The sequence below is a fragment of the Microcaecilia unicolor genome, chromosome 8 (genome assembly GCF_901765095.1).
Source record: "Microcaecilia unicolor chromosome 8, aMicUni1.1, whole genome shotgun sequence".
Lineage (NCBI taxonomy): Eukaryota > Metazoa > Chordata > Amphibia > Gymnophiona > Siphonopidae > Microcaecilia > Microcaecilia unicolor.
Window position 1 is genome coordinate 173,897,896 of NC_044038.1, and position 12,028 is coordinate 173,909,923.

The 12,028-nt window shown below is 41.7% G+C and overlaps 1 protein-coding gene across 1 annotated transcript; it reads left to right on the forward strand.

Annotated features, from left to right (window-relative positions):
- The first annotated feature begins 7,343 nt into the window (after positions 1-7,343).
- GDF9 (growth differentiation factor 9) lies at positions 7,344-11,545 on the forward strand. Its single transcript, XM_030213261.1, has 2 exons — positions 7,344-7,732; positions 8,567-11,545. The coding sequence occupies exons 1-2, from the start codon at positions 7,420-7,422 to the stop codon at positions 9,487-9,489; spliced, it is 1,236 nt and encodes a 411-aa protein (XP_030069121.1). The 5' UTR covers positions 7,344-7,419; the 3' UTR covers positions 9,490-11,545.
- Positions 11,546-12,028: the final 483 nt, after the last annotated feature.

Genomic DNA, 12,028 nt, shown 5'->3' on the forward strand with positions numbered 1-12,028 from the left:
TTACAACTCATGGTATATATAATATACACGCATATACCATCACATGAAAAAGATTACAAAACGTCTTTACATGAGTCATGTAGTTGTTTGAATACGGGCCCCTTCGTGTTCAGTAATATATTTTTCCAAAATAACTGGATCAGTAAACATTTTTGTGATTTCAAGATGCGTCAGCTTCATGTGAGCAGGGCTTAAAAGACCAAATCGGGCATTCAAAGCTCTCAGACGAGGACGAAGATTTAGAAATTTCCTTCGAAGATCCACTGTATTTTTGGTGAAGTCTGGTAAGAATTGAAAGTGATTATCATTCCACTTAATGTTCTGTTGCCTCTTAGCAAGTTGCAGAATTTCAGAGACTTGAGAAAAACGAAGGATTTCGTTATAATAGGGCATGGTGTTTTCCCGCCAGAAAAATTACCAGATGGAATTCTGTGTGCTCTCTCTATTTCAAAAGAATGATGAAAAGAGATCTTCAGTAGCTTTCGGATAAATTCTTCAAGAAATTTAATGGGATTTTCCCCCTCTGAATGCTCCGGAATACCTAGCAGACGGATATTGTTCCGACGATGTCGATTCCCTGCGTCGTCCATGGCTAGTAGCATATCCTGCACCATTTTAGTAGCACGTTGAAATACTAGGGCCTGATCTTCCATGCAGCTAAGGCGCTGTTCTAATTGATCCATTCTTCCTTCAAACAAATCACGATGCGCATTGATGCGAGCCACCTCTGCCTTGATAAATTTTACATCTGAAGAATTCTCAGACAGCATTCCGGGAATCGAGGTAAGTTGCTTCGTTACGAAAGCAAAAGTAGCAACGACGTCAGGCTTGTCTCTTGTAACTTTCTCCAGCAATGATAGATGCGGTTTTGATTGTTTAGAGCTGGAACCCATTGTAAGAGTCGACTCACTCTTCGATTGTTTGCTAGTAGCCATTAATGAAGTGTTATTAATCATCCACGGTGAAGCCCCTGCATACATGTCTGATTTAATAGACCTGCCACCCAGAAACGCTAAAAGATCATCCAGAACTTTCCTCAATCGCCACTTCCCTAATTGCAAAGGCATAAAATACAAAGTACTGCATGCATCAACCTTCTCCTATACGAGCACGCAATTCTGGAATACACTACCACGCAACCTGAAAATGATCTACGAATTAACCGACTTCCGCAAACAATTGAAGATTCATCTCTTTGAGAAAATTTATTGCAAGGATCAAAACACATGAAGTCCGCACACACTAATAGAAAAGCATCAATACACTCCCTTCTGAATTTCTCTTACCCCGTATTTTCACCACACTTCAATCTCCACCCACAGATAAAATGTTATACCCTATGTTCTCTTGATATTGTTCTATCGCCTTATCTTTTCCCCATTGTAACATCCCATGGTTTCTATGCCCTAATGATTTTTGACTTGACTTTGTCTTCCCATAACTCCTCACAGTGTAACCCATAATCACACTGTAACACACTGTATTTCCATCATTCACAATGTATTGTAAGCCACACTGAGCCCGCAAATAGGTGGGAAAATGTGGGATACAAATGCAATAAATAAATTAAAATATATATTTTTTATTGATGATATTCAACAGAAAAATACATTCCATGTTCAACAAAAACTGCCATGTCATCATCAAAACATTCAATTCAGAAACAACAATTCTAACTTCCATCATCAAAACTTTTTTGTGTTATAACAACAGTCTACTCCCTATCCTCCCCCCTCGACCAAGTTCCCCCCCCCCCACATCCTGTTTATGTAATCCATTCCTGAGGAGTTCTTCACCCTGTGTGCCCCCAAGGGAGCCTATTCAGTACAAAGTCTTTTTTTTTAATAGCCATTTGCAAGACGTTGTTCTGCCTCGGTGCATCTATTTTTACGAGGCAATTTTCAGGGGGGGGGAGGGTGGAACATCCAAGAGAAAAATGCACAAAACCAAGCCATTGGGATGTAGGAGGAGCCAGCTTTCTTAGTAGACTGGCCACACATCCCAGCAGACCTGTGGGGCACCCTGCAGTGGACTTCTCATAAAAGGTCTCAGGTACACATCTCACCATTACCCCCTTATACTGTATGGTGAGCCCTCCAAAACCCACCACAGTAGCCCTTATGCCTGCAGGTGTCACCTATACATAGATACAGTAGGGTTTTGGAGGGCTCACACTTTCCACCACAAGTGTAACAGAGTAGGTTATGGGCCTGGGTCACCACTGCACTGACCAGTAGGCTTCTCCAGGGACCTGCTTGCTGCTCTAATAGGACTGCTCATAATATCTGAAGCTGTCATAGAGCCTGGTATGTACTGTTTCTTTCACAGCTTTCGGGGGTGGGGGGTGTCATGCCTTAATCCCTCCAGTGGTCATTTGGGGCACCTTTTTGTGACTTAGTTGTTATTAAAACAGGTCTAGCCCAAAATATCTAGGTAAAAACGTCCAAGTTTTGGGAACACCCAAATCCTGTCCTCAACATGCTCCAACATGCCTCCTTGTGATTTGACGCACTTCAGACAAACTGCATAGAAAAACGTCTTAAAATGGGTTTAGAAAATTGCGATTTGGACGTTTTGGGAAAAAACATCCAAATATTTTGTGCCATTTTTTGGATGATTTTCTGTTTTGAAAATGAGCCCCATAGTATGGTACTTACAATTGTCAACACAATGCACATTAAAACATCTTAATAAACAGCAGAGGGTGTAAATTATAAGGGGTTATTTTAAAGGGGTAAAAGTGGGCTGTTTTAGTAAATAATTTAAAACTGAAAGGAAGAAATATGTGATAATAATAATAGATGACTAAAAACATAGAATTTTAGAACAGCAAACTTTTTTCACTGGAATCGCTTTAGTTCTGGATTGGAATCTCTTTATTTCTAGATGTATCATAATGTAAAGTACTGATACACACTCCTACCTTTGCTAGGGTGTATGTAAAAACTCAGTTCCTATATCAGACGTGAGCTAACTGTACAGTGAGCACTTTTTATGAGCTGCAGGGCAAAGTTCACAGAATCTGTGAAATACATGAACAATGAAGTCTGGTGCTTGTCTCGGTGCAATATGATTGACTGGCTGCCATCATGTGGAGAGAAGAGAATGCTCTGATAAGCACAGACTGAAGAGCAACTTTGGATTTACAAGAACTGCAAAATATTTCTAAGCATTCTTTTTTGAAGTCTTTAGCCCTGCGAATCATAACTAGCACTACTTATTATATGTACTCATAGAATCTGTTTTTGGTACTTTGTCTTTAGAACAAAATTAAGGGGCTTTTTTTACTAAATACTGCATTGAAGCATTTTGCAGTAATTTGCCTGTCAGCGCATACTAATCATGTGCTGTTTAATTTTTAAGAATATTTTTAGTCATGGGCAGGGAATGGTTGTGGAAGTGTGATCCAGCTAGCGCATTTGCATTAGCACACGCTAAGGGCCTTAATCTATAAAGGTTATAGCTGTCAGAATGAGCAGGGAATGTAGTAGGCAACCATGGTCCTTCATACTCAGGGACAAGATGAGAACTCAAATGCTAAATGTGCAGCAGATATTTGTAATATTCACACAATGTGTGCACCTGGCATGGAGAAACTTATAGATACACTTAACTGCCTTATCAAATGCACGTAAAATTCACAATGAACAAACCAATCAATAGGACTGGGGGCTCACATTTGTAAAACAGAACAAAATTAACATAAAATAACAATATCACATCAAGATGTAACATGTATAGGCAACCTATACGTTACATCTTTCGATTATGGGTCGAGGACATCCTAGTGTTAGTCACGCCCAAGTCCCGCCTTTGCTACACCTCCGATATGCCCCCTTGAATTTTGGCCGTCCCTGTGACGGAAAGCAGTTGGGGACGTCCAAAATCGGCTTTCGATTATACCGATTTGGATCACCCTGTGAGAAAGACACCCATCTTCCGATTTATGTCGGAAGATGGGCGTCCTTCTCTTTTGAAAATGAGCCCAATAGTAACCTATGGAACTTTGTAAGACTAGGTGCTCTGAAAATGAGCCCCCAATTGGTATTCTAAAGTTCTGACTGATATCAGTAGGAGTCATGAGTAAAAATACCACTTAACACTGGGAACAACTATAGAATTTTTCCATCATATTGACTTATGTCTGCTACTCGTGCATCCCATCTTTTCAAATCCAAATGATTCCATAAAGCAGTTTACACTAAAATTTCCCATTACTGCATGGCCATTAGCACGCGAGCACTAACTGTTTTCTAGGTGGGAAGGGTTCACTGCTAATCATGCGCTAATCCTTAGTTAATAGGAAAGTTATCTGGACACCACTTCTGAATATTGCATTGCACAGGTAACTCCAGGCTTTACCAGGACTAAACCACTGGACCACCCCAGCAGTAACAGGAGAGGGCTACAGTGCTCTTCCCAGATTGTGAGCAGAAATATCCAGGTATGAGCTGCTGAAAATACTGATATAATTCAGTCAGCACTAAGTCTTATAGAAACCCCCTCAGAAGCTTAGCAGAGATTGGGTGGCAGCACCGGTGGTTGGGAGGTGGGGCGCGTACTGGGCAGACTTCTATGGTCTATGACCCGAAAATGGTAAGGATAAATCACGGTCAGGTATACGTATAAAGTAGCACATATGAGTTTATCTTATTGGGCAGACTGGATGGACCCTACAGGTCTTTCTCTGCTGTCATCTACTATATGTTACTATGTTACTATCCAGGTGTAGATCTTGCTGGCCTCATGTGCAACTTTCTTTAAATGAGACACCTTACTTTTTAACTCCTTTTCCTCTCTTACCTATCCATATTTTCCATCTTTGCTTAGACCCTACACCAGTGATGGGCAACCTTTTGAGCTTGGTGTGTCAAAATTCGCCAAAAAACCGAGCATAACTCGGGTGGTGTGTCACTTCGAGAAAAAAAACATAATTTCGCGATATTTATAGTTTAAATAACAAAAATGTATAATTGTAATATAAAACTGTATTTAATAAACCAAAAACTAATTATTTAACTTACCTACTTAGTGACTTCTTTGTTCATCTGTCAGTCGGTTTCTTTTGTTGGTCTTGATATTATTTAACTTGTGTGGGGTGCCATGAACTAAGATAAGTGAGGGGGAGGGGGAATTCTTTAACTAATCTGCCTATTAGTGACTTTTTTGTTGCTGAATTTCATTGGCTAAATCTTCAATTGAAGGTTGGTATTTTGTACACTTCAAGCCCAAGCAAGCGCTACTAACTTCATCTTTCAATCTGTTTCTTTTGTTGGTTTTGATATTATTTAACGCTGAGAATAAGGTTTCACAAAAGTACGTAGAGGGAAAAATTGTGAGTAAAGCCATTGCTATATTTTTCAGGGTGCTAAAAGTGTCTGGTAATCGGATCCAGGCACTCCAAATTTCCTGGTAACTCAGATATTCTCTTAATAATTGCATCTTTATTCTGCATATCGTGAAATAGAACTGGTGCACATCTTAGGAGAGTTTCTTTAATAAATTCTCCCTCACTGAGTGCTTTTCCATGCTGAGCTATGGAGTGAGCAATGCTCAAACTTGCAGATGTTAAATTTGTAGAACCTTTTACAAATTTAAGGATGGACTTAGATTGGCTCTTATAAAAGTGTAGCTGCCTGGAAATGTATTCCTTCCGTTCATCCTCACTTTTTTTCAAGAGCTGGGAATGATTAGTTTCAAAATGTCTATTTATATTCCACGTTCTGCTTACTACCGTTTCAGTACATAGAACGCAAAATGATTTGCCATTTTTTTCTATAATGCCATACATCTCGGTCCATGTCTCTTGAAAGGGTCGGCTACTGCTACTACCACTTCCTTTACTTAACCTTGGTTTTTTTATTTTTTGAGTTCTCCATCAGGGGGGCAGAGACAGAAGATAGAATTATAGATAGCCTGTTAGCCCTAACTAGCCTAACTGACCACCTTATGTAAATTAAGATGGCTGCCGCTATTTCTAATGGCGGGAAACGGCACCCATAGCACATGCCCTCGCCTCTCCCAGCCTCCCCCTCACCTATCTCAGTAATGGTGGTCAATTACAAATCCACGACACCCCAGAACAGTAGATTGGATGATGGTTGCTGGTAATGGTGATCACAGGGCCCTCAGAGATGCGTCCCCCACGGCATTCCGCTGCTCTCTGCTCCGCCGGCCGGAAGTGAGGAGCCGGGGCAGAGGGAGCAGCAGGGAGGGAGCCAATAGGAGCGCACACGGCACACCCCCAGCGGGTAAACATGCACCGGGTGATTTCGCCGGGGGGGGGGGGGGGGAGGTCGCGCTGCACCGGGGGGGAGGGGGGGCGCATCGGCGATCCGCCCCGGGTGTCAGCAAGGAACTCCGCTGCTTCTCTGTATGCGGCCACATGCGGCCGCGTGTCACTGAAAATGGCTACGCGTGTCAGTACTGACACGCGTGTCATAGGTTCGCCATCAGGGCCCTACACTGTCAATTAAAATGTTCTATTATGTATTGTGTTGACATTGTAAGTGGTATACTATTCCATACTTTATATTGTTATTTGAATATTTTTATTGCTGTAACTGTCTACTGCTCATGTTTGATTCATTCTTACTGTACACCACCTTGAGTGAAGGCCTTCAAAAAGGCGGTAAATAAATCCTAATAAATAAATTATATTTAATGAAGCCTGTGGCTCCCAATGGGAAACATAATTTAGTATCTTTCTCCCACATTTTCTTGGTGTTTAGTGATCTTCTTCCACTCCACTTCGTTGACAGAATAGTGGCTTGGCGCTTTTCTCCTTTACCACCATGTTTGTTTTGCTTGTATCTAGCTTTTAAGGGTTGGAATTGGAAAGTTTAACCATTAGGTGGCCAGGTGGTCACTTAGGGCTGCAGCTGCAGTCAAAGCAAACCAGCAGGTCCTGACAGCCACCGACAAACTGAAGAAACCCTCAGCACTTACCTTAACCTGCAGGGACTGTGGCCAACTTGCAAAGAGTCCATTTGTCTGGTAAATGACTTTTAGAAATTGAAAAGCTTAGCTCTAAAACCTGTGAAGTGCCAAAAGCTGTTTTCTGGAACATTTTTATATTCAAAAATTCTAGTGTTCTTTGCTGTGTATCATACACCTTACGATAAAGGCCTTTCATGGCTATCTCTGAACAGGTTTTGTAACTAAGCTCTTCAAATAAACAGTGTTTGGTCTGATGATGCATTTGCACAGGGTGTGGATCGTTAATCATTGAATTTCATCCCTAAAATCTCCAGGGAGTTCCTAGGAATGGTGGATAGATGGGGGGGGGTTGAAGGTAATTCCCGGCCCGCAGACGCCAACAACCTTCAGCCTTTCAATTACTTGTGCCCAATTACCGGGAGGCTCAGCTGAAGCTTATTTAAGGGCCGCCAGGGGCCAGTGCCCCTGTTTGCACGAACTATGGCCGCCACTGCCGCGGGGACCCTGTGGCTCTGTCTCTGCACCTCGGCCTGGCTGCTCTGTCCTTCGGCCGGCCTGCAACCCTCCTCCCCCCACCCGCCGCTCCTCCGGGTGCTGGCGGACAGGCCGGGTTGGGGCGAGGGGGCGTCGCGGCCTAGCAGCAGGGCGCTGCGCTACATGAAGCGCCTGTACAAGCTGTCGGCTACCCGGGAGGGCATCCCGCGCCAGCACGGGGCGGGCCAGCGCTACAACACGGCCCGGCTCTTTGCCCCGAGGGCCCAGTGCCAGGCGGGCGGCCCCGGCTGGGAGGCAGGTGGGTCTGCAAGGGGGCTTGACCTCAGCTCATAATGCCTTCGTTGAGGGGGGGAGGAGGGGCATTTCAAGGGCCACATACTGCTGGCTCTGTAGTGGGAACAGTACCGCTGTTACTTCCCCCTCCTGTACCCTAAGACTGCAGCTTCCCCCACTTGCCTTAAGCTGCAGTCCCCTCCCCAATATCCTTGCTCCTAGCTTGTTGCTTTCCCTGCAGTCCTCCACAATCACTCTGGGTTTGACCCAGCGTTTTAGGGTTTTGAAATTTCAGTTCGGGTTGATGATCCAATCTAATGGGTTTTAAACATATTCCGGATCAGAGCACTGAACGCTGCCTTCCAGCTCTTGCTCTGTGCTTTTGTAATATGGCTAGGAAGCCCCCCCCACCCCCCAAAAAAAACCTTTTTATTCTAAACATAATGCTTTACAGAACAGACACAACTCGTGTAGTGCCCAAAAGTAAGTGGTTCAACCTTGTAAAAAGTTTGTTTTTTTTTGTAGAAGTTGTTCTTTAAACTTAAATTCATAGGTTTATTTTGTGTAGGGACATGTAAACTGCTGTGATGGCATTTTCCAAACAGTGGCATAGGAGCTGACTCTGTGGGTGCTGTGGGTACTTGAGCACCCCCAATATTGAGAAACTTCCTTGTATATGTCCAAGAAAAGGTTATTTCCACTGGGCTTAGCACCCCCAATAATTTTGAAAAGTTGGCTCCTATGAACAGTGGTATATCAAATTTTAAATCAGCTGTTATAGTTCTGTAGTTTGTAAACCGAATTATCTTATAAAGTGTTTTCCTTTCTTTCCCTCCCCCCTCATTCCCCACTTTCTTAGATGTTCAGTCACTGGATCTATCATTCAATGTCGGCCATGTTGCTGCCCTGGAGCAGTTACTAAAGTCAGTCTTGCTGTACTCTGTTGACAGATCATATCTTCCTTCAGAGATCACATGCACCTGCAATTTAGCTGTTAAAGAACAGGAATTTCCAAGTGAAATGTGTTTTCACACTCAGCATTCATTTGCCCTACAGCTCAAGCACAGACAAAGGTGGATTGAAATCGATGTAACATCACTTTTGGAGCCTTTAATTGCCTCAGATAAAGAGAATCTCCATTTGGCTGTAAACTTCACCTGCCTGAACACCCAACAAAAAGATCCTTTTAATATATCATTGGTGCCACCTTGGTTGCTTTTGTATCTCAATGACACCAGTGAACAAGCTTATCATGGGCAGAATGAATTTGGGTATCGAAGGAAAGACCGATTATGGCATCATCAAAGGCCACTGATAGAGGATCTTCAGGGCTTGGATAGGATCCTGCAGGTTCAAAGATCACCACGGCATCGACGAGACAAAAATAACCAAGGCCTCAAAGAGAACCCAGCAACTCGGAGCTATTTTAACTTGTCAGAGTACTTCAAACAGATTGCATTTGTACAAAAGGAATGTGACCTCCACAGTTTCCGGCTAAGCTTTAGCCAGCTGAACTGGAACAAGTGGATCATTGCACCCCATCGCTACAACCCACGTTACTGTAAAGGAGAGTGTCCTAGGGTGGTTGGACATAGGTATGGATCTCCTGTTCACACTATGGTACAAAATATAATCTATGAAAAAGTGGACTCTTCAGTCCCTAGGCCCTCCTGTGTGCCTGCTGAATACAGTCCCATGAGTGTCCTAAGAATAGAATCGGACAGCTCTATCGTCTACAAAGAATATGAAGACATGATTGCTACCAAATGCACCTGCCGTTAATACCCTCTACTCTGGAAACTTTCCAAAGAAAAACAGCATTTTTGTGTAACTGGCAAGAATCAACTTTGTTGAAATGCATCATTGCTTATCTAGTGTTATACAGACCATATTTTACACCCATTAACATTTAAAATACCTTAAGTTAGGTTGATAAACATTTTTTATTGCACTGGAAATGAATGTTATGTTGGGCACAACAGGGATAGCTGACTGATTCAAGGAAGCTAGAGCCAAATGTGTGTGGGGGGGGGGGGAGGGGGGAGAGGTAATTTCAAACTGTTTAGGAGCACGGCACTTAGGAATGAACTATAAGATACCACATGTATTCAATGGTGCAGTTCCAACTTAATTGACTTGGCAGACTGTGGAGATGGCTGCTTTTCATATCCATAAAGTTCAACTGTTTTACTAGTACTCATACTGGATCTGTAATTATAATTGTTGAAATGAAACTACACCTATGAAGTTTTCACCAAAATAAGAATTTGCAGTGTGTACAACTGTAAAAGTTCATATAGCCAAAGAATCTAGCAGTCTGTTTTATGTAATGGCTACAGCAGTGCTACTTTTTTCAATTGTATGAGACATATTGATTTGAGAACTTTCTTTTTTTCTTGGAGAGAGATCCATAAAATTAGTTTGTAAATATGTTTATAATTCTAATTGCACTGGACAAATATAAGGAAAATGAGTATACTTGCTCTGCCTTCTGTGCATTGTTTGTCAAAAGAAGTTTTAAATGACAGAGTTGACATTTTTTATATCAAAGATTTCTGGACACAGGTTTTAGAGCTCCTTGGTATGCCTTTGCTTAATCAGACCCCTTTTCTTAAGGGGGGAGGGGGACTCTTTTTGCCAAAAGTCATATCTTAATTTGGCCATCTTTTGAATTTTTAAATGTGAATTTTAGAGACCAAAGGCAGTTGTCTAATGGACAACTCCTTAACTTTGTTGTCCATATCTAAGGTTGTCCAAGGCCAGGGACAAATCTAATTTGTCCAACTCTGAAAATCGCTTCCTTAGATGCATTATTGTAAAGTTGGAGGTGCCCCCACCCTAGCTGCATCAATTAAGTTGAAATACTACCCCAAGTGTGTAGTGTGAAAACAATGTTATGGATTTAATAAGTAAACTTATGAATTTCTAGTGTATTAGACACAATTCTGTTTGTAACTTTAAATATTGGTTCTATATGTTCTCAAATGGTCTAGAAATTTTTGAAATATGTAAATCACAGCCTCACAATTTTGTTTCAGATTGTGATGAATAAAAGATTTGATGGATCTGTTTAAAATAAAAATGCCTGCAATGAATACCTCTTTTCTGTAAGTGCTTTCAATTTCTAAAAGAATTTAAGAAGCAATGTTCTCTTTCACAAGCATATAACATGGCGCAAAGTAGAAAGATAGGATAAATTGCAAAGATTTTAAGGGCCTTCATGGTGGCTCGGTGTGCAGCTCTGCCCTATGTAGGACCTTATTTTAGTGACTGCTGGTGTGGAAGCAATGTTCCTAGCCAGTGATGGGGGGAGAATTCTAGTCATGGTACAATTTTAACACCTAGTGACTGGATTTAGGGCTGATTATTGCATGTGCTGGAAGGAAACGCCTGTTGTGAGGCCCCTGTCTGAGGCTGTAGCAGTCAGTGAGCTGAAGGTATTGGAAGAGCACAAAAAATAGGGTTAATAGTTAAAAGGACAGATTGTGGAGCCAGAGCCCACTAACCTGAAATGTCAAGAGGATGATGAAATAGTTGTCAGTCAAAAGATTAACAAAATCCACAGAATATTTTTGGGCCCATTTGGATGATTAAACATTAGCAGCTAGACTTTGTGCTTTGGATCAATTAGCAAATGATGCTCAATCTGAATAAGTTTTTTTCTATTTTGAGGCAAGAGATTACAATCCAATAGGTTGAGGTGGATTTTAACATCAAATAGAAACCTTGAAGTATTTTTTTATTAGGGTAGGTGAGAAACTTTGTAGTACAAGATAGGGACCCTGAAACATGCTTAAAACAACTGATGAGGGTAGCTAATCTGGAAGTGAAATTCTGAAAAAAAAAGATGAACTTTGCAGCCAATAGTAAATGTGCCATCTCAACTTTGTATGACATGACAGCTTATAGGTGTATGTGTGTTCTTTAACGCCTGTGAAATACTAACAAAAAAAAAAAAGGGTTGACTGTTTTGGGCCACAGGGATAGTTATAAAACTTCCCCACTTATATTTTTGTATCGCTAATATGAGATGTGAAAATTCATCTACCTGTTCACTTCTTGGATGTGAGGTTTCTTTTCAAGGTCCTATGCAAAGTGAGTTGGTTTGGAAGGTAGGGTTATGTGCTAGAGAGCTGACAAAGCTAAGGTCCAGAAGCAGTGAAGGATGGGGGTGACTTGGCCAATGTCACAGAGTATCAGGGGGAAGAGGAGTATTTGAGTCTTGTTCTTAGCCCACTTTACTAAATACTAGGCCATGCAAATATTTGTTACAATTAGGTTGCTGCAATTGCTTATTAAAAGATACCTATAAAAGGGGGGT